The following is a 27458-nucleotide window of genomic DNA, read 5'->3' as shown; positions in this document are numbered from 1 at the left end:
CCCAGATCTGAACTCATAGTTTTATCCGATTGACGAATCATTTTCCTACAAGATTGGCTTATTTTAAGTTCTCATCTTTATAGCATTGTTTGTAAAAGAGGTTTAAGCAACAAAAATGTCCACTGAATTAATTATTTTACATAATAACTATACGCTAAACTACACATTTGATACATGTTAACTACATTTGTATGTAATTACCAAAAGTGACAGCTGAAGGGGAAATGTACGTTTGGAATTTTTTGGCCGTTTTTTTTCATACAAGCCCCATGGAAGCGCCAGTGTGAAAAACCTCCGTAATGCACTTTTTGACATGGCTGTATAGGGCATTTCTACACGATTTCTACATTGGTGCATCGGACAAGAAGGTGAGTCCATAACGCGTCTTCAAAAATACTAGAAAATACTACGAAAAGTATAAATATGTTGCAGCGATGCAGAATTCCAATAAAGCCTGCCTATCGACTAGGTTATTTTTCGGTTGCGTTAATACATTTCTGTTATATTCGATTTGTTATCGAGTGATTTTTGGCGCCAATCGGTACCGAAAACTAAAATAATATTAAAATTCGACGAAATGGCTGAAAATTCGGGAGAACAGGGAACATTGGTTGCATTCCGTGAGCTACAGAGCATAGACCAAAAAGATATTGTTATCCTTATCGATATTGCGTCGGCGTTAAAAAGCTGCAGCGAATGCATAAGGAATAACACCGTCAAGACTGTGGATGTGTTGACACTATGGCTTAAAAAAGTCCTCAGGGCATATATTGATGAAGCGGCTCGCTGCGTCACTGCGTTTAAACAAATGTGCGATTGGTTTCAGATGATGGTAAGTGAGTGCATGGACTACTATCCAAAAAAAATGTTTAAGTCTTCAGTCTTACAGAAATCGTCGACTGATGTCGATTGCAGCGATCTGATCACCGTACTTACGGAGGCTCTGAAATTTACAACAGCGTCCAAGGAACCGTTGCTGAAGGCGGGTGAACGTCTAGTACACGCTGCCGCCTATTTCCTATTTTCCATTGTGCACGGCTATCTTAGTGAAAGGTGAGTTGGCGACTCTGTTTCATTTACAAGATGATAAAATGTGGAATTTCCCTCCAGTGAAAGTAGCTCCAAGCGCAATGTCCTAAAGGAACATGTTCCAAATGCCATCGGCCTACACTTAGCTGTGCTTTCCATGCTGACAGACACCACCGCCAGTGCAAGGAAAGTGAATGCGCGCATAACACCCCGTAAGTTATTGTCGCAGTTTCAACGCGACAGCTCACTCTTCAGGCTTTATTTGACAGTGATCCAACAGATGAACGAAATTTCTGGTTTCCTAAGTGCTAAGATAACCCATCTGCAGGCATTTATAAAAACAAGCGAAACGATGACCTATATTTGCCTGCACTACATGCAAAATGTTGATCGTGGCCAATGGGAAGCTGGGACTATGCCGGATTGGCTCAAGGAAACAGTCTTGCATCTGTGCGACACGGTTCTCAACCAAATGGAAACAATCCAAAAGAAAGTAAGCACTCATAAGAACATTCAATTAGTTACAAGCTCTAAAAGTAGGCTTTTCTTTCATAGGATGCACTAACTGTGCCCTTGGAAAAGGTGGAAGAGTATCTGCGAGTAACGCACACATATTTATTAATGCTGTATGAACTTGTAAAGACTAAGTGGAAGCATGTTGACGAATCTATTTCGGAAGCCCTTATTGATTTGCTAATGAGTGGCTCATCGTAGGTTGGTCAAATTCTACGCTTTTCTTGAATTTTATCATGTATATTTTAGGACTCAAGATCTTGGCGAAAATATTTCATTACTTATATCTAAATATATACGACCGGGCTTACTGAAAATCTTTGAGATGGCCTATCCATTGGAGGACTTTCAAAAGGTATGTTGACACCATACTTAATTGTGATGTGTGATAATCGAATGCCTACATTTTAGCGACTTGTTTCTTTACTTATCGACCCAGAGGAAGCAGAAAATTACTTTTTTGATATTTGCTTTGATTTTGTAGGTGTTGTCACAGTAGACAATGCAGCTCTGACGCCTTATACCTGTCAAACATTGCAGAAAATATTTGAATACATATTTAGAGGTATGTTAAGTGTGGTACAAAACTTTATGTCAGATTATGTTTAATTTATTTTTTATTTTTAATTTATTATGTTAATTTTCTTGTCAGACGCCTCTCATTTTGTCAACGCTGACCATTACGAACGAGCAATTGAAGCCTTTGCCAGCCTAATGTACTTGGCAGAATGTGAGGAATTCGACAACTACTTTTGCACTGGTGTGTTTCAAGAGGATCCCGTCACATCACAAGTCTGTGCAGATATACTAATGCTCTCGTTTCGGTTGTATTCCCCTTTTGATTCCCCTTTTATGCAACTAATGCCATACCCACATTACAGGTTGGTTGAGGCAAATCCTGGCTGGAACATAAACACGCTAATCCAGGCTACTAATTACTGGAAAGAGTGCAACAACTCGTATGCGATGTTCTCACATAGCCCGACTCAGTGGCATGTGCAGCGCTTCCTTAAGTATTTCCATGGCATCGGAAAACATGAGCCTCCATCATTTACTGCTCAGAATTTTCGGTATCTCCGTGCTGTTGCACCTGTAAATAACAGATATGGGGAAACTCTACTGGAGCGGTTGCAGCTCATAGGCAATGGTGCACAAAGTAAAATAGAGCTGTACTATGAAGTGGTGAGTAGAGTCGAAAGGAATATAAGGGTTTCTGAAGTTTGGTTTACCAACAGGTTGCTATTATGGAGCTATTGGCGCACCAAAAGAAGACGGATCTTTCAAAATGGCTTCAACAGAGATATGAATTCGTCAGGGAGCTACTCAAGGACGCAAAGTGCGATACATTCACCAGTGTATATTTCCAGCTGGTGGGCCATACTAGCCCATCCGCACAGCTGCAACTATTACGGGGACTGGCTCCTGTTGTCGGACACTGCAACTGGCATATCCAGAAGTTTCTACATGCCTGCAAGGGCAGCGATGATGCACAGCTGAGGGCATTCAGCGCACGCCACGCCATAGATAAAATAGTGCTACCCCTGTTGGAAGCAGTGCAGCAGAAACCATCGCCTGGGACCACCGCAGCGGACAGACAGTGTAAATTGCTGACTAAATCGAGCTATAAGCGCGATACGGAGCACGTCTGTAAAGTGCAGTGTCTGAAGCGTAAGCGGGCTGAGAGCACACCCAAGGAAATAATAAGGGAACTCCATGACAGTTCCCTACAGCTGGTTCAGAGTGCAGTCGGTCTGGATGCTGCGGATAAAGAGCAGGTAAAAAAAGTCATCGACAGCTTGTGTAACATTCTGAAAAGAGTAGATTGTATTGTTGAAAATTCGAATAAGTAGTCTTCGAACATTGAGATTTCTAAATATTCATCATAATATGATCCGCACGATCGTCGTCCATGTGGGAGCCGGTATAGACTTCGAATCTCTTGTTTATAGTATCCATGTCACGTTTTTGAAGGAGAATACCTAATAAAGTGAATGTTTCTGCATGGCATCATCCTGACAATGTTTGTGACGAATGCAAACTTACCCGCAATTGATGCCGATGTATAGCTGACAAAACTGCCAGCAAAGAAGGCACGCACCGCTACTTTCGTTATATCCGAGCGTCTGGATGGAGACATGGCGCTCAAAGCTGCTATTAGGATGCCCAGGGAGCCCGGATTGGCGAAGCCGCAGAGGGCGAATGTGCCGATTGCAGCGCTCCGATGCTGCAAGCATAGACACAGAAAAAGATCAATACTGTCAAATGGTGAGAGTAAACAATGGTGTTACATCAACTTTGTTGCCTTTGATAAATTCGCCCAGGTGCTTGTAGCCCACGAACTCATTGATGAACGTCTTCTCGGCCACCACAAGTCCAATTTTCTCACAGTCATAGTACGGCACACCCATGATGAAAACCAGTGGGATGAACATCTTACTGAGCAGATACAGCAAACTGACGTCATTCAGGCCAAGCATCTCGAATATCCACTCGGTGGTGGCACTGAAGAAGTAAAGAATGGCAAGAAAGGCAATAATGTTCGAGACAATACCCAGGACAATCATCATAGCGGCTGCAGCGCCGCTGGTTGCTGCATCCAAGATGGAAGTCTCCGATCTGCAGACGACGATGGATGTTCATGTTTGATGTTGTTAGATAAAAATAAAACTTACGATTTCTCCAGCTGGATATTTTCAGATCTTGTTTGGGACTCCTCCGTCTCCGGGTAGAAGAGCTTGGAGAACGCCAGCGAGGCCGGAGCCGCCATCACACTGGCCGTGATGAGATGTGCCGGCGACGCGCCAAACGAAATATACGCACCCAGTACTGTTCCTGCGACTGTGGCATAGCCTGAGGTGCAGATTGTATGCAGCTCACTCTTTGTGAGTATATCGATGTACGGCCGAATGAGTAGGGGACTCTCTGACATGCCCAGGAAAACATTGCCGGCCGCATTGACGCTCTCGCAGACTGTAGTACCGACCATGGACTGCAGCATGAACCCAAACGCACCCAGAAAGAACTGCATCACGCCGAGATAGTACAGGCAGGAGGTGACCACGCTGAAGAAGAATATCACCGCCAGTATGGCAAAGGCGAACACAAACTCGTCGCAAATGCGATCACCATAGACGAAGCGGGCTCCGTGATCGGCAAATCTAAGGAAAATAGTGACTTTCTCGCCAGCGCAGTCAAACAAGTCTCGACCAAAGGCCAAGCGGATGCAAACAATGCCCAACAACAGTTGTCCCAGGAGACCATGCGTAACGATCCTCCATGGAATGTCCTTGTGGTGCTTTGATGCAGCGAATCCTATGAGTATGAAAACTACCGGTCCAGCAAGTCCCACCATTTTTCTCGAGTCATCGCGGCATTCGAATAGCAAGTAGGCCACAGCAAGGACGGTAACAAAAAGCAGCATTATAATAGAGATTATCCTATCCGGTGGTTTGTCAGGTTAGGAAGGAAGGAACAACTAGGAGCAAATAAAACATTCGTTGTTCGTACACTCACTTGCGGCGACTGAATTCTATCCAATTGTCAATTGCCGGATCGATCCTTGTGTCATACAATTTTTGTCCTATAAAAGGCTTGAAGACCCAGTAGTATAGCCAAAGTATATAGAAAACTACAAAGCAAAATATGAGGAACCCGTAGCCATGGCACCAATTCATTTTGCATAGTATGAACGGTTTAAATTTATCATTTTCTGAATTAACGTCACTCGAATCGGTTGCATTTAGGTTCGTACTGTTTTCCGAAGACGGTTCGTCTGAACTGCTCGGATCAATACATTTGTCGGTTTTCCTGTCTGGACGTGATCATTTCGTACCATAAATCAAGCATCAAATAAATTACAACACCTACCATAAGTGATATAAACCACTGTAGCGGCTATGAAATATGAAATCCACAGAATGTGAAAAAGTATATGGAGCAAAAGAAGAAGAATTTTTCTCTTTTTCGAGGGTACTTCTTCGTCCTCTAGTGGTTCCATGGTTTATGTTTGAATCTTATGAATTTTTTTATGAAATATAGGTTTCAAATTATATATATACTCTGTTCATTATATTATGATATAATACGTCAGGATTACCTGATCGTCCGGAAAACTTATAAAATTATGATGACCGTCCTCACATTGCTACTCAACCGGTTTTTTAATGGATAATAGAAACCCTCCCATATCGACGTTTGTTGATTTGGTTTAATAAATAACAGGTTTTTTTTTATTATTCTTAAGATGATAAGCTGCCTATAAAGATTTAAGATTTAAACCTGTGTATTCCTAGACGTGCGTGGCATTTCTGCTAGCCAATTTCTGTATGATCCTGTCGTAGTTCGCTCTTTCGTCGCCTTCTTGTAGAAGTATGCCTGAAAGAAAAGTTGAAAGGACATTGAATAATCATAAATTCTTCTATGGTTAATCTAGTAAGCTGACCTGCAAAACTGGCCGACACAAAGCACACAATGCTGCCCACGACAAAGGCTCTGAAGGCCACCGCGGTGATGGTTGAGCGTCGATGCGGGGCCATGACACTCAGAGAGCCAATGAGGATGCCCAGGGAGCTGGGATTGGCAAAGCCGCAGATGGCAAACGTGGCGATTCCTCCGCTGCGAGCCTAAAATTCATTGAGGATTAGTGAATGATGACCCCATATGATATTCAAGGCTTACTGTGATGTCGCCCGCTACTATGTATGCGCCCAGTCGTTCGTAGGCCACAAACTCGTTGATTATAGTCTTTGTGGCCACGACCTTAGCAACGAGATTACAGTCCTGGCTCGGCACGCCCATGGCCCAGACGAGCGGAATGAACAGCTTTGAGAATATCCACTCAAAGTCGATATCATCGACGCCCACCAGATATCCAAGCCAATTGACTATGCCGTTGAGGAAGGCGACGAAGGCTACAAAAGCCACGATATTGGCAATGATACCCAGGACAATGGGCACGGCATTGCTGGCACCGCTGGACGCAGCATCGAGTAAGGACGAGTCCTGGCTGTATGGGAAAATATTCAAACTTGATTGTCACACTGGATAATTCATTGACCTACGATTTCTCCAGCTCAATGGACTCCGATGTGGTCTGACTCTCTTCGGTCTCCGGCATATAGAGTTTGGAGATTGCCAGAGTGGCTGGGGCAGCCATTACTGAGGAGGTAATTAAATGCGCCGCAGATGCCCCGAAGGACAAATAGGCAGCCAGCACTGTGCCGGAGACTGTCGCAAATCCGGAGACCATTATGCTGTGTATTTCACTCTTAGTCAGCTTGTTGATATAGGGCCGGATGAGCAGGGGACTCTCGGACATGCCCAGGAAGATGTTAGCCGCGGCGGTCACGCTTTCGCAGACGGTTGTGCCAAGTAACTGCTGCAGTATCCAACCCAGCTTGACCACCACCCACTGCATAGCGCCCATGTAGTACAAAATGGAGATGAAAAAGCTGAAGAAGAAAATCACGGGAAGAATGGCGAAGGCAAAGACTTCGGTTTGAATCAGGAAGTCGCCGAAGACAAACTGGGCCCCATCTTTGGCGTAGTCGAGGAACGTTGCGACTTTCTTGCCCAGACAATCGAAGATATTGCGTCCCACCTCCCAGCGAATGCAGATTATGCCCAGCAGGAATTGGCACGTGATTCCTGTGATCACTACGCGCCACTTGATAGCACTGCGTTTTGTGGAAAAGCAATAGCCACACAGGATGAAGAAGCAGGGGGCTACCATCGACACCAGCTTCTGCGGTTCGTCCTTAGTCTCGAAGTACAGGAAGATGGCTAGGAAGACCAGTAACAAGGCTATGCTGGCCAGCGAGACAGCTCTGCGAAGTACACGATTATCTTATCCGACATGTGATCGATAGTGAAATAATCAAAGACTCGTACCTGGTTCTGCTAAAGTTGTGCCACTTTTGGGCAGCCGGCTTTAGGTACTCCCTGTGTAGCCAGATTCCCACTTTGGGCTTGAATATAAAGTAGTAGAACAGACCAAAGTACACGAATACCAGCAGGAGTAAGAGCATACCATAGCCAGAGCAGAAATTGATGCCACAAAGAGGATTATCTGAGCTCCAATTGCACTCGTAATTAGCTAATAATAAAAAATAAAACGGATAGAATGATACATTATAATGATTGTGAGTGATACACTCGTACTTACTGATGTCATTATAGTGATAAGTGGCATACGAGAAGTAGCCCACGACCACAACGTGTAATAGAATGTATACTGAAATCTTCACGATGCGTCCCATTTTCGGATTGTTGTAGAAGAATCCCTTTCCATCTTCTCCCTGTTGCGGCAAGTTACGGTCTTCGCGTGGAATTTCCTTGAATGGTTCCGAATTTGGTATCTCCAGTTCCCTCTGCAAAGATGAATGCAAATATGATCAATCAATGCTTGTGGGGAGGTATCTATACTTACATGATCCAGTTCGTAGCCATTGTTTATGACGCCCTTCGCCGTATCCGTTGTCATCTGCAATGAAAAATCCCCCCCGAGTGGTTATTGGACAATTTACGACACAGTAATCTTGTATAATCTGTATCAGTATTTTAGCCTCATGAATTGTGGCGATTGTGTCCCATCAAATCACAATGGGATAGCCACACTCGAGGATCGGGCGATAAGTCAGGCAATCGAGTTCCATAGCTTCGCGTGGACCTGTCCACCACTTGGGGGCTGGTTGGCTGGTTGCCAACGCGTTTCTAAAACTTATCCTGGTTGGACACTTCAGCACTAGCTAACAGACCTGTGTTAAGGTTAAGGGCAAGTAATACTCGTATCATTTTGCCGTAAATATGCCACTTCAGCTGTCATGCGTGATATAGTACGAGTATATAGAAATTATGAACTATAGATTTTATGGCTTAGCCCGGTCGTGTGGTCGTTCAATTTGGCGGCGTTTAACTTGAAGGTCGGTGATTCATTGGTGATAGCAGTATCTAAATTCCTTTAAGAAGAACTCGTGAAAGATAATCGAACACTAATTTATAATCGCATTGCTCGCACAATATAGTTATGGTTTATCCCGGTTGTAAGGAAAAGAAATTGCATTTATTAAACACTCGAGAAAATCAAGCTAAAAGCTGAAACCACAACAGATACACTCCTCGAATCAGTTGTATAAATAAAAGTTAAAAATCTCCCTACATATGTACATACATATGTACAGCATTCGTTTTACGCGAGTTAATTCACCTTTATTCTGTTGTTGTTTTCGTGTTTGTTTGTATTTAATTTATGCTCAAACTAGTTTTCAAAGTCGTTAAAACGATGCGTACTGGCCGAATACTGATGAATGATTAGTGCATTTATTTGCTTGGCTTAGCGGATTTCGGCAAACTCTGCTAGCTGCTCTGCACTACCATTGTTCTCGATCGAAAGTCGCGGCCAGACTAAGTTCTCTCAACCCCATTAGGGCTCTTAAAAAACGTACTTTAATGAGCAGCACCCGCACGAGGGGGCGAGTATATCAGTTTCATACAAATACACTTATGGATGTATGTATGTAGATTATAACAGGCGGAAAGACTATTTGCGATTAACTAATCTGCATTGGTACTTCACTTCACGCAATTTCAAACCATAAAAGACAAGACTGCGTTCCGAAACAGGAAGGAAGGGTGTATACTCGTACATATATAAAATTATACACAAATTTAGTCAGCTAATGAGCCTTGTTTTTCCCCGTAGCTCAGCTGCGGTATTTAACAGTCGTAACTGTTTTTTTTGGCCATACACTTTAAAAATCATTGTAGCAGCTGAAGCGCTCCCACTGCCTGGTATTCCCAAACTGATTTAAATTACTACTCGTGCGATCGTAGCAGTGTAGCTTTGAATAGGCCTTGCAGTTGACAGCTTTATTGTTTTATCAGGTGGTTGTTGAATTCAAACGACCGTTGGCTGTACGGTCATATAACTCCACACAGATTGCTTGCGATAACGATGACGTTTTGGGCATCTGATTCAGATTGCGATACGTCGATGTATAGTTGGTTTGCCAAGGTAGTAGCGATTGAGGAGATGTTACAATTGATGGGCTAACCGCTGGGTGCCATAAATAGGCAGAATGCTTAACATCGCTAAGTGCAAAGTTGAAGTAGCTCTATCTAATCGGAATTCGCACGAAAGGAAACATATCTTATCGTCCAACACGAGCCCCTTTATCTGATCCAGTAGCTCAGCGAGGTATAGATGAGGATAATGGTTCGCTACGTTACAGTTTCTTGTCTACCCGCATCATATCTCTTCTGAAACCTGATAAGTAATTCAAAATATTTGACTTTTAAATATATGTATATTTTTATATTGTATTAGAGGTTTTTTTTTTATAGATTTACAAATGTACTTAGTTACTGATGATCAATATGTATGGTATGGTATTGTATGGTATGGAGGATTACGCATTGAATAGCTGTTTGACTTAATGAGAATGTGCTCAAATTCAAGTAACAGTTTCTTATGAAATCTTAAAAGCAAAATGAACAGAAAACCTTTTGTGGGTTACAAATAGAGATTTAATTGAGATTTAGAGCAGGGCTTCTGGGGTGTGGTGTGGTTTTCGCTTTTGAGCGGATTGTGCAGAAGTTTAGTGTTGTAGTGCTCTGATAAGGCATCGATTAATTTAGTCTACGTTCTGGCCTAAGGCAAGGGCAAGTCTAATTGTATTTAATAAGTATATTCGTATAAAATGTTTTCTTGTGTTTCCAACAATTTGTTTTTGTATATAATTCAATTGTATCAAAAAATTCATAAATTCAACCACATCTAAATCACAGACTCCTAATATAAGAGAGATTTAATCCATTAATAATACAAATTTCGACCAAAAATTTGTTTAACTTAAAACGAATTTTAAAAAATTATAATTAAAACAACGCCGTGCACGGGCACGTGCATGGTGGCTTGGGTTAGGAAACCGACGAACTAAAAACTAGTTAAGTCAACTGGCCCTAAAGATACAAACAGAAAACAAAAAAAAATTAAATTAAACAATAAGACCATCATATTTATGGGTATGGGTACGTATGGGAGGGGGAGGGGAGAGACAGAATATGTGCGTGCTATGATATGGGTCTACCAGCCGATCTAATCCTGCTTGTGGGCCATCAAGTGGTGGTGGTGCTTATGGTGATGGCGTCCATTATGATGGTGCGTGGCGCGGTGATGGTTGAGCACCCGATGGTTAGATGGTTCCATCGGCTCGGTATTGCTCGCCGCTGCCAAGAGTTCCTCAGCCTCCGCCTCGCCCTCGGACTGGGCCACCGCGAACTCCGATTCGGATGCAGGACTGTCCCGGTGCTTGTGGTGATGCCGTCTGTGATGCTGGTGGACCTGCTCCCGCACCCGCTCCTGCTGGCTCTCCGTCTCCCTTGTCCCGTCAAGCAAATTGTCCATTGTTTGTGAATTGGGTGTGGTTGATTCGGGGCTGATGTGGCTCCTGCTCTTCGGGATACTGTATATGCTCTTCAAGCAGTTGTGTGGCGAAAAGGATGCACTGCCATTAAACCCAACATCTATCCTTGGGTATCTGTGGAGATAGAATATAATAAATCATTTAATTATTTTCATATATGTTGCAAATTTGGTGATCGCGTATGTGTTGCGGAAGAATGTTGCAAATGTTTAGTTTTTATACATGTGGCAAAGATGTTGTGATTGGCGTTTTCAGATGGCGGCGCCACTGTGCAAATGGCGTATTTATAGTTCTAAAAACAAACGTCTAATGAAATATGATCGTGGCGTCTTGCAATGATCTAATGTTTTAATGTTTTAAATATTAAAAAGAGAAAAATCTGCCGTGTCAAACGACTCGGTAACGGGAGAGTATGACGTTGTAGTGGTATTCATGTAGGGCATCAGCTTACCTGGGCATTGACCGACTTTCCAGATAAGGCACAAACGTCTTTGATCCGTATGCGTTCCATGGGACAGCAGGGTCTGAAAGATACACGTGGAGGGATCATATTAATATCGCCTGGGGTTTGGTGGTGGAGCTCGAGGCATGCAATGCAATGCAGTGGGAAACTCGCACAAAAGATCATCATGCAAAACGACAAAGTAGCAACAATAAGAACAACAGTGGTTTTGTTCAGCAAAAAGCGCGGTAACTGAACAACAAATAAAGCCGAGCATGGCAACAGAGCAGAGCAGAGGGCACAACGGTGCGTATAAGCGATTAGTATTAATTGCATCTTCAGCTAAATCCGTATTTGTAGATACATCTGTGCGATGACGTGTGTATCTGCTTATCTTACCGATCCATTAAGAAAACTCTCAATTCATGAATAAAACCATGGACCTTCGTAGGTCCAGACTTTACTTTAGCTCCGCTTTTACACCTCATGAAATTCAAATTCGGACGGAGCAGCCCTCAAACCACTTCGGAAGCTATCCAGACAGTTTTTGTCTTGTAGACAGACTACTGCCGAATGCCGATGTTGCTGACTGCACACAACTATCAGACGAGCGAAAAGGTTTTCCCTTCCCGTTTTTGTTGGTTTTCGGTGGCACAAACTGATATTCGGACTTTTATTTTGATTTGGTTTTATCAGCACAATTTTTGTGTTTCTGTCTGGCCGTGGGTCTGGCCTGTGTCCGGCCCCCTAAAGCTCTCTGACTATTGACCTTTTCGAGAATGTAAATAAGTTCAAATAATGACAGCACGCTCTGATGGGAAAAGGGGCCTGTCTCGGCCACTGACTGACTGAGAGAGAGAGAGAGACTCTGAGAGATACTGGGAGATGGTGAGAGAAAGATGATGAGAGTGATAGACTGGGAGAGATCTGCACCCTGTCTTGCGGAGTTAGTTAGACTTGGCAAACAACACGCTTACCTGCCTGATCGCAAGTGGGTGGCTCGAAGTAGAGGCCGGGCTTCAGGGGGTTCTCCTCGTCGTCATGGACCTCGATCATCAGCATCCCCACAACGCTGGGGAGCAGCTGCTGGGGCTGCTGCTGGCGCTGCTGTTGCTCCCAGTAGGCCAGGGCGCACTTAACGTCAATCTCTACCCATCCGGTCAGGCTGCTGCTGAACATGGTGGTGTTGCAGGTGCGCTTCTTGCGCTCTGTGGAAGAGGGGAATCCTGGCTTAGAGGGACGGTACTGACAGCCGTAATCCCCGCTAGCTACACACCTAACTTACGTTTCTTCTTCTGCTGGTGCACAATGGAGACCGTCACACGAATCTGGGGACCCACCTCCGCCTGGTCGGGGCAGAGTGTGGCCGTGGGCTGTTCCGTGCTCTCCGCCTGGCCCTGGCTCTGGCTCTGGCTCTGGCTGGGACTTTGTCCGGGATAGGTCTTGTAGAGACGCAAGAGGGCACTGCTCGGGCGGTCGCCGTTGTGGTCGAACACGCTGCTGGCGAACTGCAGGGTCAAGTTGTTGGCCTGCTGCCAGTTGGGAATGCTCATCTCCGCATTGCAGATGGGGTAGCCGGCCTTCTCGGCTGACTTGTTAACATTGGGCTCGTTGGAAATTGCCTTGTGCAGGCGTTTGAAAATCTCGTTCAGTCTGCAAAGAGAAGACGCACACTTTTGATAACTGTCACCATTTTGTGCCTTCTGTGCCTATTTCCACTCGTATGCCCCCATACCACCACTAGCCCATTATTCATAGAATAGAATTTCATAGAATTTAATTTAGTTCAAGTGTTTATGTAAGACTCTCTTAATTGACATTTGAGCGCTGCCGTCGTTACAGAGGCAAGTCACTTTGTCACCGGTCTCCCCATTCTATTCAATTAAGTCAGACAGCAGTGAATAAGCTAATTCTAATCGCCGTTTGTATAGGAGTATTTCGGTTTGACATGGTCTCGAGTTTATTTACGATTAGGATTGAGGGCAGTAGAGTGGATCCTTCTCAACAAGTAATCCACTATGGAATATTACTGATTATGTACTCTTTTAGGCCGCCCCCACCGCAATCTATCTGATCCACGGATCCACGCTCTGATTATCATTATTTGTGGGCTTCTAGAAATCGCTTCGTATTGGTAACTTTTTTGGCTTCGAGATAAGAGGCCAACTTTGGACTTTTCAATTCAAATAGTTGAGATAAAAGAAGTTCGGTTCGCTGGCTACTTAATTGAGCTAATGGATGATAATGCCGCAAGGGCATTGCTCATACAATAGTATGTGTATACCTATAGTTCTAGTTATTTCCGATAAGTAAAATTCCGCACTTGTGATTAATATAAATGTATCTAAAACAAAGGTATGCCAAAAGAACGCAGCTTTTGCTAAACCGCAAAATAGCTGACCAATTAGTCATATGAAAGGCTTATCAACAATAACAACTGCCTTGGATTGCCTAATACTAGTACATGTAATAAATCGATTAAAGATGCTATAAATAGGCCAACTAACACTAAGCCGATTACTATCAGAGCCGAGTACTTACTATAGCTAGTACTTATGGTACCATTACTATTGTATAAATGAGAGCTAAATGTGCATGGTGGAGCAGGCAGACTCGTGTCACTTAAAACCCCATTGAGATCCGTCCCGTCTGTCTACGAGTCTGCTCTGTGGCAGAAAAATCATCGTGACAGGGCAGACGCAGACGCGGACGCAGAGAAAATCAGATTGGGGCAGACAAGACAACAATAGTTATTTAGCTATGATCTAATCTACACACACGCACAAACACACACACACACACACATACACAAAATTGGACAATTGTGTGAGTCGTCTGGATCGGTAATTGAGACGCGCCTGGCAAAAGTTGATCAAATGACTTTTTCTTTTCATTTCTTTTATTTTACTTTGTTATACTTTTTTTTGTGATTTTACCCAGGAACAACAATATGCAGACACAAAAAAGACACACACACACAACAAAAATCCAATAAATATGCGAAAATAACATTAATTTCTTTGGTTATTTGGCATTGCCTGAGGCGCAGTTTGTCTAGCCGAAAAAAATTATGAAACATGTTCGGATCAGGTCGGTTGGCAGTCTCCACCGAAAGAAACTGAACCAAGTCAAGTCGATTCGAGTCCAGTGGAAACGCCTTTGGCTTATTATGGTTAATTTTTATGTTACGATCGGATCTGTCTGGCCAAGGAATTCCAGACAAAATGGCCCGCAGTGGAGTTGACTTTTTGCCTTCTCCATGTCCGTCTACGTCCCGTCTGTGTCTCCGTCTATGTGTCCGTCTGTGCCTCCGTCTCCGTCTCCGTCTCCGTCTCGGCCTCTGACTGTCTGGAGGTGCTGTGGCATGAACTTGAAAACCCGTTGAATCGTGTCGTCTGTCTGGGCACCCGTCTAGACATATTATTGGTCGGTCTTTCTGTCTGCCATTCTCCCAGTCCTAGTCCCTGATTGCTTCCAGCCTAGAGGAGCTGTATCTGTGAGCTGTGACTTTTCGTGCGTGAGTCACGCAGGCCATCTGCAGGAATTCCAAATTGGGCATGCGCACAGGCAGAGTTCAAGGCATTGTGCACAGGTGCATAGACAGATAGAAAGACAGACAGACAGAGAGAGAAAGATACTGTATGGCCATAGACTGAGACCAAAATTTGCATTGGCCTCCATTCAAGCTGAGCCTGAAGTTGAGTCTGAGTCTGAGTCTGAGTCTGAGTCTGAGTCTGAAGCTGGGACTAACATTCAAATATCTTTGAATGCATCGCCTCTGTGTCTGGGTCTGTGGTTTCGCAGTCCGTTGCCTTTGGCCACAGCAGCAGCAGCAGCAGCAGAAACGGCTAGACAGTGTCTCGCCGGTTGCACTTCATTATCATGCAACAAACAGTAGTCGGGCAGACGTCGGGCGGCAGTCAGTCAGTCAGTCAGTCAACGACTCAGACCGCGTCGCTTAGTAGCCACAAAAGTACGCCTACAACTGTTTGCATTCAGCTGCAAGTTTGATGACGGTGGCTGATGATGGGAGGGAGGACGAGTACGAGTACAAGCATGTCTGCTCACTGTCTCAATATTACTCATACGTCATACGTCGTACATTTTCCTCTGTCTGGTCTGTGCGGAACGGAACAGAACTGCCAAAGCAATCAAATAAGATGAAACAATTTAGATATCAGCTGTTATACTCGCACGAGTACGAGTACGACCACCATACACATTCATATACGTACTTATGTATATGTTTGAGCCAACATCATGCATTGTAGGCGTATTGTATGTATGTGGATACGTAGACGGTCTCGCATAGCAACGACCTACAAAAAGTTCATTAACGGAGTCGGAGCCGGAGTCAGAGCCAGAGCCAGCATGGCCCAGACTGCTCCCAGACATTTGCCAGACACCGACACCCGGCGGGCGCACGGATGGATGGACGGACGCACACAAAAATACAGAGGTCGCCGCCGACTGCGACGACTGCGATGACTGCGACGGCTGCAACTTGCAACTGTGTGAGCGTATGAGAGTGTCTGCATTGTGCAGCGGCGTCGCGACAGTTGTACAACAGTATCTGATGGATACCACAGATACCATTGATAGATTTCCGTCTGAAAGATGTCTGTGGAAGCATCTCATTTGTATGGGCCATATATGCAGCGATAATATCTCACGGGTACTATTGAGGGGTTGAAGGGTTCCCTCCTAGATGCTCATATTGGCATTTATGGCGATACAAAAGATTAATAAAGATTTTAAATCTTACAATCTTCCTTTTTCTTGTCGATCGAGCATGGGAACATTATTCTTCCATTAATGTAAAATAATTATTAAAATATTTAAAATCAGAGGAACACGTGTGGAAAAATTAGCTTCATAATTGTAAATTATAATGTTTATAGATACTTATTTATTCTCTGCTCGATTTATAATTTCTGCATTCGGGTAAATCATGTTATAGAGGCATCGAAGCGCAAGATGAACAATTTTCAATAATCTAGAAGTACACGTTTCAGTATTTATTCGAGGTGGTTGGCCCCATTCGAGAATTGCATAAATGTGTTTAGCCTTGAGCGGATTTCAGCTTCTAGATCTGCACTAATCGCGAGAAAATTGGGAATATTTTTGAAAATCGGCAGGCAGCCGAAAATTGTGTTTACAGATGGGATGCCCCACGGCCCATTTGAGATATACATTCGCCGTTTCCTTGCAATATGCATTTGTTTTAATACTTTGTTTACAATTCATTTTTTGAATCATTTTTTGTACACGCAAATGTTTAAAAAAAATTCGTTTTTTGCTGGTCATTTGCCTTGTGCGGGTGCGTCTTTTAATAGATTTCTATTCTCGGGTCCTAATAGGCGACCACAATGATTGACAGCCGCTTGGCGAACGCTTTGACAAGTCTGTCGAACCAGGTACGGTACGGTACTCACCGCTGCGAGGCGACGAGCTCCAGATATTGGTGATTGGAGGACTGGGTGGTCTCTTCCTTCGTATTGGGATTGCTGCGGTTCTGGATGCTTTGAATTTGCTCCTCGGTCAGGTCGAACATATTCAGGATGGTGCGATTGTAAGGATTCACCACCACCGACTGGACACCGTCCATGAAGGCGGAGTGGTTGAAGCGGGACGGCGACGCCTGACAGTCCCTGGACATGGACATCAGCATCACCATCAGTATCAGCAGTTGCAGGAGGAGCACTTGGCTCCTGCTCCGTCCGCACTTCTCACAGCACTTAACACTCGACATCTTTCTGTTCTTTTTTAAATCGAAGACAAATCGATTTGGCAAATGTGTGGCAATCGAAGGTTTATTTATTGTTTTCAGGCACTTCTGGATCCCGTATCTATAACTTTTCGGACATTTTCCCTCCTACACAATTTTCACTGGAATTGCATCTTTGGTTCGTATGTGTGTAAGAAGTGTAGGTACATATATCTTGTTTTTTTTGCTTAAAACTGCTTTCGAACTGAACTATGTATTTATTTTGTTAATTTGATTTTTGTTTCTGACTCTCCCGCTGGTTTTTAGCTTAGCTTCTCGATGTGTTCGCTCTAAGAACCAAGTATGAAGTGATTTGCGCGAGTCGTTTTTTTAGTCTTAAATAAAAATTTGGTTGTGCCGGGCATATCTACTTTGTTATGGTCGTAAACGCTGCGTTGCTGCCAACACTGCAAGAAATTGCAGCTGTCTCTGCTCTGCCGTCGGGGCTCATATTCGTTAAAAGTCACCCAAGTGAGTGTGGAATACGTAAATTGTGCATATTAAATTATTCTATTCTACACTGACACGTTTCATGAATTAGAGCATGATTCCGAAACTCTGTTTGGGTTCAAAGACATATACAAACATATATGCATATGAACCAATTTATTAACTATTAAATTGCAATAATAATTAAATTCATACATTTCGTTGTTAGTCGCGCAGTGTAATTTACTCGTGTACTTTGGCTGATTGTTCGGCTGCCATTCGGCACTGGCGTCGTCGACCAATCAACGTTGCCTGAGGATCTGCCGGCGCAGATGGAGTGATGTCTTTGTGTGTGTGTATGTGTAGGTGTGTATCTGTGCCGCCGGCAGTGTATTTGTATCTGTATCCGTATCTGTGGGCTCGCGAGACGGCTTATCGCGCGTACCATAGAAAGAAAGCGATATTTCTGGTCATAACCATTGTGGCATAGAGGTAGGTTTGCTTGCTCAAAGACTCATTTTAATAACTCTCCCTACTATCAGCCCCTAATAATTTTGTTTTGTTCGTAACTATGACCCAGAAGACACTCCTCAAACACTACTTCAATCAAATAGTAGAGTAAATGCTGGGACTTCAATCCCCATACAAATCACGACACGTTCCTTACAGATACTATCTAGTACTTATAGTTTTGAAATCATTTTGCACCTAGAGCGTCGAACCCGAACCGCACTCAGTGAAATTCCTATTATTACTCGTGCGTGGGCGATTAGATTAATTTGAAAAGATTCGGGTCGACCGCACAATTAGTTTTGACTTAATCAAATTGTTTTGATACTCAACTTGTATCTGTTATCACTGTGGTGAGGTTCCCAGTTTGTACTTTCGGAGGACACATACTATAAGATTTATACACGAGTAGGTGTGTATAGTAAATTAGTATTTTCTTTGCTCGTCGCACAGTTTAGATGCGCGTAGATTAATCTAACTGCTGGACGCTCTCGAAAAGTGCGTGGTTCATCAGTTGAGAGCTGAATTAGGCGGATATATCCTATTAGAGGTGCGTGGTGCGTGGTGCCTGGTACCGCACTGGTACGGCCCCCCATTTACCTCAGAAGGCCCTGCATCCCCTCGGGTTATCTTATCGACGTATTGGATAGGATACGAGTATCGTACGAGTAACCCTCAAGAACAGAATGCTCTGTCAATTTGCATACGGAAATCAAAACAGCGAGACTTCAAGGACGTTCCTGATTTATTTATTTATTTACTTTTGTTGTTGCAACATCTAAACATCATCATCATTATCCTCATCCCCATCTCCATCATCATCATCAAAATGATCAACGTTTCGTCGTCTGGACCAAAATTGAATTTCTAAATGATTGTATAATTTGAATCACTTTATGAAGTCTGGATTTCTCACCGTCTGCTCGTGTCTCCGTCTGCCTCGACCGTCCGTCTGTCCGTCCGTCCGTCCGTCCATCCATCTGATATGTATTTTATGTCTACACATCGCTTAAGCTTCGAATGAAACACCTACAGAGGACACATGGGGAGGAGGAGGAGGAGGAGGCGGAGGAGGCCGAGACCCCAGACGGGTATGAGACTCCCAGACGGCGACTGTTATGTAAAATTGCAATCGCATCAAATGCTCCGAATCATAATCCCACTCCCCGAAAAAAAAGAGGGAACAAATACAATAAAACACTCGTATGGAACGGAACGAGCAAGCTCCCTTGTCACCAGGTTTATATAATAATGTTTGTTGACTCGCCCGACCATTCGCATTCGGACAGAATTTGTCCCACTTTGGGGACAATGTAGACGCGATAATCAAAACACCCACGAAAATAAACACCAGACCGAAAGTACAGACATCGACAAGAAGATACCGAAATATGAATATATATATATAAGCGATTGGAATGCGAAATGAGTCAAGTCAAAACTAAGACAGAATTTGGTATAAGTTTTTGATTTTTCATTAACTTTTCAAGGCTGTTGTCTCGCCTGATCCCGAACCACACAATGGGCACTCTTTCATCCCAGTAATTGGCAGTTAGTTGTGCTTTTCTTTTGATCTTGATCGATGTTCGATGGACATCGGATCCGGACCACGCTTTTTGGCATTTCTCTGAGCTTTTTGTCAAAACCAATTTTCTGTCGAATTCGTACTACGAGTATGCCTCACGGTCGGACCACTTTGGGCAGCTTTATTTTAAACGGTAGCCGGCAATGGCGATTGCGCCGCCAATGAGCAACAATTCCGTCCGTATATCTGCAGGTGCGTGTTTGCACGTGGGGGGGCGCCGCTTAACACCGGTAGCACCCGCAGCACCAGCAGCACCACTATCAGCACCACCTTCCCCCCTATCATCTCCACCTGTCCAAAACATTTGGCTGCTCGATCGGTCGTTAATCGATTGCTAACACTTAAATTTGAAGTGATTGCAAGACTGCCATCGGACAAACACCAGCTGAATAGTTACAAGTTGGCACTTGAGTTCTGGCACCTTTCTATAATTAAGCCCCCCACAATTAGGGGGGCCTTAAAGATGATAAGGCAAGGTGTTTTAGGTCTACCTGCTTATCGGAGCAGAAGCGTGATTGAACTAGACATAAATAGTACAGCGCTTACTAGAACATCGACCATGGTGCGACCTCTGCCAACGGCGATAGCGACTCGAAAAGCTCTCTTTTCAGTATGGTATGTTTTGAGCAACACTCTAAGACTTTAATATTTGGACGTTGAAATGCAATGACTGCATCTTTCAAAGTGGCGATGCAATTACTGCACCATAAAGTGGCCCAGGCATAACGCAGCTCTCCTCACGCCCAACCGACCGAGGAGCGCTGCCGCATGAAGCGCGGCGCGTAGCCGAACCGAACGCGATCATGCAGGACAGACAGCTGTTAGATTAATATGCAAACCAGAAATAGTATATGCCTGCCTGCCGCTAATTACGAGTAATCATTCACTCATAATCGAATTGAATACCACTCAAATTAATTGACATGTGACAAGCAGATTACATTATTCTGTTATGGGTCGACTTTTATCTGATCGGTAGAAAATTCCGTGATTTTTGTTTACTTGGAGCTTCTCAGATGAAATCAATTTGACATTACCAATCCTTTCTAAACAGTATTGAATACTGTAAGACCCAACAGATGATTTATCGGCTCGCATTTAAAGACTTTCTTATCTATACATTTTCAGTCTGACATAAAGTTTATTGAGGAAGCATCGCAAAACTATTATAGCTGCAAATCATCAGATTAGTTAGTTGCAGAGTCTAACATGCGACGACACGACCTTGAAAGATGATCAGATACGGATGACAATGTTTGTGACCACTTATAGTAGGCACCACAATTCATTAGAATCAATAATATACAATACGAGTATATTCGCAATGAAAGATAAAATGTGGGGACCGGACCCAAAATTGCATAATACCCGTGTTATTGGAGAGCGTATTCACTCCTGACAATCATCCATCCCCGTGGACATTAATTATGCAAGTACTGAAAGAAAATTATTTAACCATCAATATAACACGTAATTAACATAATTGTCCCTCACCCCTAGGCTGGGCGATGCATGAGGGATCACAAAATCATCAAACTACTGGCAGTCTCTTGGTCTCTTTCGGTCGCACCATCAGGCCAGAAGACAACAACAGAAGCAACAGATTCGAGCGCATCGAGACGGAGCAGGAGAACATTCCCTGGAGGTGGAGCGCGGACTTGTGGCAGGTCTATTAAAAATACATGACGTTCGGCAGGCACCGAACCAGACGTGTCAAGACATCAGACCCAGACTCCAGTCCCTGTCCCCGTGCCCGTGCCCGTAGCAGTACCCATCTAAGACGCTGCTACATATCTCGACACACTTGTGTTAGTACATATGTATATTGGTTAGTTAGCCGCTTGATGGTCGAGCAAGCTCCGAGGGTGTTACCATGTCGGTGCTCTCGGCCACTGGTGCCGGTTGTTGTTGCCGCTTGACGGCTCCGGCTCCCGGCTCCCGGCTACCGGTGCACCCGCCAAATGCAGATGCCGTGATTGTTGTCTCAGATTGCATGTGGAATGCAAAGACCAGAAGCCAATTTGTTATTGTGTGGTTGGTTGTCGCTGCTACCGTTCAGTTTCAGCCGCTTCTTGGGCTGAGACTGCTGTTTTCGACCTACCCTGCCATAAGAATAGAGTACCAACATTGGTTATTCTACTCTGTCGGTGGGATCCGATCCCCCTGAACTTAAATAATAATAGGTACGGCATATCATTCAAATGACGCTCAAAATTGGTGAAACGATGCTTTGTTTATCACTTAAGCATTATTAAAATATATTATATTATGGTTGTTGATTCGATTAGGGTACACATGCTTCGCTATAAATAAGTTGTTGCTGCCTTTGGGCTTACTCCTGAATGTTATTAATTTTGTAAGCGAATTTTCGTTTTCGGTTTTTAGGACTTTCGCGTGCCGTCGTTTGGCTTCTGTTGATGTTTCGGCCCAGCCCCTTTCCAGTCAGATCCAGATCTCAACTGTAGACGGAGACGGAGGCAGGGACCAGAACCAGAACCGAGACCGAGACCGAGACGAAGACCCCGAGCCAGACAGCTCGTCGCAGTGGCAGAGGCTGTGGCAGCAGACACAAGTAATGTTGATGTTGGCATTTAACCAGGCGTGTGTTGTAGTCGCATCTTGTGGATTGTCAAAATTGACAATGAATGCGTTTGCCAGGAGATGGTGATTGGGGATGGCGACGGGACAGAGACTGATGGAGATGGTTATGGAAATGGAGATGGAGATGGGGCATGGACTGAGACTGAGGCTGAGGCTGACCCAGCCATGTGTGGAGACAAGTGCATGTCTCTCTTGTCTGCAGTTTGTCTGGAGACCGCCGCAGAACAGACAGTTGCTGCTGTCGATGTCGATGCTTCTGTCCTTAACTGACGTAGATGCAGAAGCAGATGCAGATGCGACGCAGTTGCTGCTGCTGTGCTGTGTTGTTTGTTGCATCCAAATATGGACCATGGCTGGTCTGGTCTGGTCTGGTCTGGTCTGGTCTGGTCGCTGTGGCTCTGTCCTGCAGTGGCAGTGGCAGTGGCAGGTGAAGCAGCAGCACTCAGCGCAGGCAGGCTCTTCGGATAGTTTGTGGCTGCTGCTGATGCTGCTGCTGATGCTGCTGCTGCAGTTTCACACATTGCGTTTCGTAAAGTTATTTAAATGATATGCATATGCAATGTAGGAGCTCTTCTGGTGCTCTGTCGTCCGTTTCGTCGCGTCGCGTCGCGTTGTCTGGTAGCTGTAAACTGAGACTGCGACTGCGACTGGGACTGAGACTGCGTTTGTCTTCTTGGAGTTTGCCTTTGCCAGCAATTATGAGCGTCTGGCCGTCTGGCATTTTACAATATTTTTAATTATCTCGTTTTTTTTTCCCAAGCACAGATAACCATCGCATATTGGAGTTGCTTTTTTTTGAGCCACAACACGCCAAATTGTCGCCGCTGTTAATTGCCTTCGGTCGGCCATCTTGTCGGGACTTGTCGATGACTAAGCAAAGAACGAAACTTGGGGTCTGGAGGCTGCCTCCTGGCTCCTGGCTCCTGGCTGTCTGTTGTCTTACTAACATGGAACGTAAATTAATGCAGATACGAGCAGTCCCCTGTCCTGTCCATGTCCAGACATGGCCAAGACAGCCAAGAACCACCGCCAATTTGTGGTGTGGTGTGTGGTAGTAAAAGTGAAAAGTAACTCTCAGCCAATGGATCGCAATCGTCACTTTATCTATCGAATGAGGCACCTGTCGCCACGCCATCACTATAAGCGGACTGGCCAGACCATTGAGTGATAGAGTCTGCGAATGAGCTTCAGATTCAGCCTCTAAATAAATAAATGAAGATGCAACCCGGCCGTAAATGGCATAAATGCCTTCCATACCCTAGCATTCTCCTCTCGTTACGTGATTACATATAGACATATAGTAGCTGCTGCAGAAGTATAAATAAATATTGTACATACAATATATCGGTTTTGGGTCTGAAGCGTATTTATAAGTACCGCAGGGAAAGGGACTCGATGCCTGGGATGGCTGGGACGGCACGTGCCGGCACGTCAGGATGCCATGCCAGACCCTTCCTATCCCTGCCAAGATGACGATGGCAAGCAGAATGTACGAGTATGTGTATAAATTGTGGGCCAGGTAGGCCATAGCTATGGCACTGACATATAAATGAATGAAATGTCGTTTATGGTAATTTTTCCCTGTCCAAGTATGTGCTGCGGGTTCGCGAAACTATGCCAATGATGGACAACTTATCCAAATGGGGTTAATAAAATCGAAAAATCTCCGACATGGGGAACAGTTCTCGACTATACTCGTATAAGGAGACGTGTGCGCATCATACTTGCCCTATTTTAAGTTTAAAACGTAATGTTAACACATTTTAAGTGCTTGTATTCTTTATACAACTTTAAGGTCTTTTGAGGACTCACAATGCACAAGAGTCTGTTTAAGAGTCTAAGCCTCTTGTTCTTGTTCTACATGTATTCAAGCACCTTTTAAAAAATATGGACATTTCCGCCAAAAGGTCCACCATAGTCCACGAAAAGTCGATAAAACTGATTTCCATTTACAATTTTCCAGATATTATTTTCTAAATTTAATGAAAGTTAACTTATTTACCCAATTGACATGTAATTTCATTACTTTTGATCTGAAAACCTATTAAAATAAACAAACTTTACCTTTTTCGGTATTTTTAAAGTCATGTTTTCCTTTACTTTCATCTCCTACAAGAAAGATGATTCGGATAAAACTTTTCCCCCAAAGTCTCTCTTACAAATTGAACTATCTAAAAAATCACAGAAAATTAGCCCAGTCTCGGCTAACGGTATAGTTTTTAACTTTTAATAGTTGTAATGTAATTTGGTAAAGTCTTAGTATAAAAATATGTTATATATGAAATAAAATGGACCGTTTCATTCTCCTATTTTACATTTTGTCGCACGAATGTAACCTAACCCCAGAATGGAACTTCCCTTATGCAGTTATTCTCAGATCAGAAGGTTTTTGGCTTTTGTCTTTAGAATGTGACATATTTCTATTAATTCTATCAAGACGGGAAATACACTACACGAAAATACACGTCATCTCGAATTCAAATTATAACGTTTTTTACACCACTTTAGTACATGACAATGCATTTGGTTCCCGCCTGAAAGCATGCTTAACATACGAACTATTTAATCTAGATTTCACTCGAAATAATGTTACTTGGGGGCCATTTTTTCATATTTTTGCACATATATTTATCTACCTATTATCTCTGGAAGAAAGATAACCTGTCATCGAGAATAAAAGGGTAAAAAAATCACTTTTAAGCTAATTTCAGTAACGGTTTTACTGTGGCGCCACTGAATATGTAGATATTCATGTACGAGTGAAAAAAACTACTTCGGTAAAATATGCCACAATTGGATATTGGAGCTATCTAGGTTTCTCGCCTAAGGAACACGTATGTATATAAATACTTATTGTTGAGATACTGAGATACTTTATTAAAAGTCTACGATTGTTTGGTTTCATACGGTTTATTGTGGGTGATGGTATATAATGCGATACAGAGTGGAAGGAATAGCGAAAGGTTCGTGTTTGATTTATGACGAGAGCACGAGTCTGTTGGACGACTAGCTCGTTTTAAGAAGGTCTAGACTAAATTCAAGGGTCAGGACCGCCTGCGTGATTGCACGTGCTCTAATACAAGAGAGAGCGATGCGGAAGGCGAAAGAAAGAAAGACGCGGGAGAACGGCTGCATAGGCTGCTACCGCTAGAAAGCATATGTATGTATGTATGTATGTATGTATATAGGTTACGGTGTGGTATCGTGGATTTAACTCCACTTGGATGGAGCTGCTTCACCCAACACCTAAGTTTACCTCAATCTATCGAAACTCCATTACACCCAAGTACAAATTGTCATCACAAATTCAACAATAGCTCGTTTTTTTTCCATTTACATTTCATATTAAGGGATCAGCTGGACCATGATGTGCGACGTAGGATTGCCGTGCGTATATGATCCGGGTCAGTGCACGGCTCCGGCCAACGTGAAGCCGCGCTTGTTCACGATCATGCTGCTCCATTGCTGGCAGCGGGAGTACGACAAGCGGCCGTACAAGAAGTTCCAGTTCCGGAGACTGGACTTTGAGGAGCGTATTGGCCGGAGATACCATTGTATTCGTGACTTTCGCATCATCGTGAACTTTCTGTTGCGCCGATCCCTGCTGGAGGTGTCCATCTGGAGCGTGGTGGTTAGCAACTGGGATGCAAAACTGCTGCAGGAGTTTGCCCTCTCGCTGATTCGCGTGTGGAAGATCGAGCTGAAGCTCATGCAGCTGCCAACCGAGTTCTTTGTGATGTTGCGCCTCAATGCGGCAAAGATGGAGGTCGTCGAGCTCAGTTTGGAGGGTAAGGAAGGGTCTGCCGGAGTCCCAGGTCCAGTAAGTCACCGTCTCACCCACAGGCACGCCCCTCAGCGATCAGAATGTTCGTATGCTGCGAGAATTCTTGCTGGTCAACAAGACCCTGCACACCCTCAACGTGTCCCACTGCAGTCTTACCCAGTACAACTTCGCCCTTATAGCCGATGGCGTCCACAAGTCGGGTGTGCGCAGCCTGAATGCCAGCCGCCTCCTGGGCCTCAAGCTCAGCCTGGACACGGAAAAGATGGCCTCAATAATTGGCTCTCTTCTGATGCAGAACCACCTAGTTGTGCTCACGCTGCAGCACTGCGAGTTCACGGCCCAGGACATGCAGCCCATTTCCGAGTATCTGTACGGAAGCAAGTGCGCATTGCGCGAGCTCAATCTGGCCAGCAATCTGATTGCCGCCGATGGCACCCTTTTCCTAATGCGAGGCATTGCGCAGGGTGGCGGCCTGGAGCTGCTGGACATTAGCTGCAACAGTATTGGCACCCATGGCGGTGAATGGATCGCCATGTATCTCAGCTCGTGCCGTATGCTGCAGCATTTGTATCTAAACTACAACGACATTGGAGAGTCCGGCATCAATCTCATTCTGCTCACCATCAAGAAGGAGTCAAAGATGAAGCGCCTGAATCTCTATGGCAACAGTTTCGATTCTCGCTCGGCCATGATCGTGCGGCGATTACTGGACGCAGAGGTGCTGTTCCACGAGGAAATCGATATAAGTTATACCTACGATGAGGCCCTGCAGGACTATCGCATTGTGCCATGGCGTTGACAGGAGAAAGGATAGTATTTGCCTTAAAAAAGTTGTGTTAAAATTATTCAAATAAAATGAATCTAGCCTTCCGCATGAGCTATTGATTGGCAAAGTTTCCTACCAATTCGATGATTACTACTAGTATTGCCAGTTTTGTTTCCATTTCCATCCGTTATCATCATTCTTCTTGCTCATCTCTAGTACCTGCAGGAAGAAAAGCTTCCCCCTGCACACGTGCTTCTATTTCTATCTCTGTTTTCGTGCGAACTGAAAAGATGAATGAAATGAGTCGACAGACGAGAGCGTTGCCAGGCTCTGCAAAAAAATGACCTCTTTTGAGAGAGAGCTGACACAGCTTAAAGCTCTGGTTAAACAGCTGTGCGATGTCTGGCAACTTTCGCTTTCGTTTCCTTCCTTCCGGCTTTTGCTTTGTTATTGAGAGAGCGCTGCTCTCTTGCATGTTAATGTGTGCATGTGTTTGTGTGTGTGTGTGTGTGTGTGTGTGTGCGAGTGTGTCCTTAAAGTGTGTCTGAGTGTGTGCATTATTGTTGGCAATTTCAAAGTCAAAAAAACAACAACAATAAGAGCATTATGC

General features: G+C 44.1%; 5 protein-coding genes across 11 annotated transcripts; 2 read left to right on the top strand and 3 right to left on the bottom strand.

Moving 5' to 3' along the window:
• The first annotated feature begins 480 nt into the window (after positions 1 to 480).
• LOC6898524 (uncharacterized) lies at positions 481 to 21376 on the top strand. Of its 4 annotated transcripts, XR_004468623.1 has the most exons (12): positions 481 to 832; positions 890 to 1053; positions 1111 to 1241; positions 1299 to 1522; positions 1585 to 1739; positions 1792 to 1897; positions 1954 to 2107; positions 2195 to 2366; positions 2424 to 2724; positions 2778 to 3317; positions 20826 to 21130; positions 21198 to 21376. XR_004468623.1 is itself a non-coding variant. In XM_002138529.3 (10 exons), the coding sequence occupies exons 1-10, from the start codon at positions 578 to 580 to the stop codon at positions 3390 to 3392; spliced, it is 2277 nt and encodes a 758-aa protein (XP_002138565.3). In that variant the 5' UTR covers positions 481 to 577; the 3' UTR covers positions 3393 to 3562. The 4 variants fall into 4 exon arrangements, 2 of the variants coding, with proteins under 2 accessions (XP_002138565.3, XP_033233456.1); XM_002138529.3 differs by lacking the exons at positions 20826 to 21130; positions 21198 to 21376 and having other exon boundaries at positions 2778 to 3562; XM_033377565.1 differs by lacking the exons at positions 20826 to 21130; positions 21198 to 21376 and having other exon boundaries at positions 728 to 836; positions 2778 to 3562.
• On the bottom strand, positions 3339 to 5611 carry CNT1 (Concentrative nucleoside transporter 1). The gene is made up of 6 exons (XM_001361076.4): positions 5410 to 5611; positions 5056 to 5353; positions 4215 to 4979; positions 3831 to 4158; positions 3586 to 3766; positions 3339 to 3521 (listed from the first exon to the last, which is right to left on the bottom strand). Exons 1-6 carry the CDS (start codon positions 5537 to 5539, stop codon positions 3412 to 3414), a joined length of 1812 nt encoding a protein of 603 aa, XP_001361113.3. The 5' UTR covers positions 5540 to 5611; the 3' UTR covers positions 3339 to 3411.
• CNT2 (Concentrative nucleoside transporter 2) lies at positions 5744 to 9306 on the bottom strand. 2 transcript variants are annotated; one of them, XM_015184538.2, is made up of 8 exons: positions 9288 to 9306; positions 7970 to 8023; positions 7706 to 7910; positions 7432 to 7636; positions 6603 to 7367; positions 6220 to 6547; positions 5984 to 6164; positions 5744 to 5916 (listed from the first exon to the last, which is right to left on the bottom strand). In XM_015184538.2, exons 2-8 carry the CDS (start codon positions 8021 to 8023, stop codon positions 5831 to 5833), a joined length of 1824 nt encoding a protein of 607 aa, XP_015040024.1. In that variant the 5' UTR covers positions 9288 to 9306; the 3' UTR covers positions 5744 to 5830. The 2 variants fall into 2 exon arrangements, with proteins under 2 accessions (XP_015040024.1, XP_001361112.2); XM_001361075.4 differs by lacking the exon at positions 9288 to 9306 and adding an exon at positions 8747 to 8959.
• Positions 9826 to 17512, bottom strand: ana (anachronism). 3 transcript variants are annotated; one of them, XM_015184537.2, is made up of 5 exons: positions 16842 to 17511; positions 12683 to 13059; positions 12384 to 12614; positions 11416 to 11488; positions 9826 to 11078 (listed from the first exon to the last, which is right to left on the bottom strand). In XM_015184537.2, exons 1-5 carry the CDS (start codon positions 17156 to 17158, stop codon positions 10637 to 10639), a joined length of 1440 nt encoding a protein of 479 aa, XP_015040023.2. In that variant the 5' UTR covers positions 17159 to 17511; the 3' UTR covers positions 9826 to 10636. The 3 variants fall into 3 exon arrangements, with proteins under 3 accessions (XP_015040023.2, XP_001361111.3, XP_015040022.2); XM_001361074.4 differs by having other exon boundaries at positions 12692 to 13059; positions 16842 to 17510; XM_015184536.2 differs by having other exon boundaries at positions 10970 to 11078; positions 12388 to 12614; positions 16842 to 17512.
• Positions 21377 to 25573: 4197 nt separating the features above from the next.
• LOC4804569 (leucine-rich repeat-containing protein 34) lies at positions 25574 to 26890 on the top strand. The gene is made up of 2 exons (XM_001361073.4): positions 25574 to 26086; positions 26142 to 26890. The coding sequence occupies exons 1-2, from the start codon at positions 25663 to 25665 to the stop codon at positions 26879 to 26881; spliced, it is 1164 nt and encodes a 387-aa protein (XP_001361110.3). The 5' UTR covers positions 25574 to 25662; the 3' UTR covers positions 26882 to 26890.
• The last annotated feature ends 568 nt before the right edge of the window (positions 26891 to 27458 follow it).

Source organism: Drosophila pseudoobscura, chromosome 3, assembly GCF_009870125.1.
Source record: "Drosophila pseudoobscura strain MV-25-SWS-2005 chromosome 3, UCI_Dpse_MV25, whole genome shotgun sequence".
Taxonomy (NCBI): Eukaryota; Metazoa; Arthropoda; class Insecta; order Diptera; family Drosophilidae; genus Drosophila; species Drosophila pseudoobscura.
Note: the sequence above shows the minus strand (reverse complement) of the source record. Positions and strands in the feature narration are given on the sequence as shown.

Coding starts and splice junctions, on each gene's coding strand:
- LOC6898524 (XM_002138529.3), top strand. CDS start 578: ATGGCTGAAAATTCGGGAGAACAGGGAACATTGGTTGCATTCCGTGAG. Junction 1,523..1,584: donor TGGAAACAATCCAAAAGAAA/GTAAGCACTCAT, acceptor TTTCTTTCATAG/GATGCACTAACTGTGCCCTT. Junction 2,725..2,777: donor TAGAGCTGTACTATGAAGTG/GTGAGTAGAGTC, acceptor GTTTACCAACAG/GTTGCTATTATGGAGCTATT.
- CNT1 (XM_001361076.4), bottom strand. CDS start 5,539: ATGGAACCACTAGAGGACGAAGAAGTACCCTCGAAAAAGAGAAAAATT. Junction 5,354..5,409: donor AGTGGTTTATATCACTTATG/GTAGGTGTTGTA, acceptor GATCACGTCCAG/ACAGGAAAACCGACAAATGT. Junction 4,159..4,214: donor AATATCCAGCTGGAGAAATC/GTAAGTTTTATT, acceptor CGTCGTCTGCAG/ATCGGAGACTTCCATCTTGG.
- CNT2 (XM_015184538.2), bottom strand. CDS start 8,023: ATGACAACGGATACGGCGAAGGGCGTCATAAACAATGGCTACGAACTG. Junction 6,548..6,602: donor TCCATTGAGCTGGAGAAATC/GTAGGTCAATGA, acceptor TTTCCCATACAG/CCAGGACTCGTCCTTACTCG. Junction 5,917..5,983: donor TGTGTCGGCCAGTTTTGCAG/GTCAGCTTACTA, acceptor CTTTTCTTTCAG/GCATACTTCTACAAGAAGGC.
- ana (XM_015184537.2), bottom strand. CDS start 17,158: ATGTCGAGTGTTAAGTGCTGTGAGAAGTGCGGACGGAGCAGGAGCCAA. Junction 12,615..12,682: donor GAAGAAGAAACGTAAGTTAG/GTGTGTAGCTAG, acceptor CCTCTTCCACAG/AGCGCAAGAAGCGCACCTGC. Junction 11,489..12,383: donor ACCCACTTGCGATCAGGCAG/GTAAGCGTGTTG, acceptor TGTATCTTTCAG/ACCCTGCTGTCCCATGGAAC.
- LOC4804569 (XM_001361073.4), top strand. CDS start 25,663: ATGATGTGCGACGTAGGATTGCCGTGCGTATATGATCCGGGTCAGTGC. Junction 26,087..26,141: donor CGTCGAGCTCAGTTTGGAGG/GTAAGGAAGGGT, acceptor TCTCACCCACAG/GCACGCCCCTCAGCGATCAG.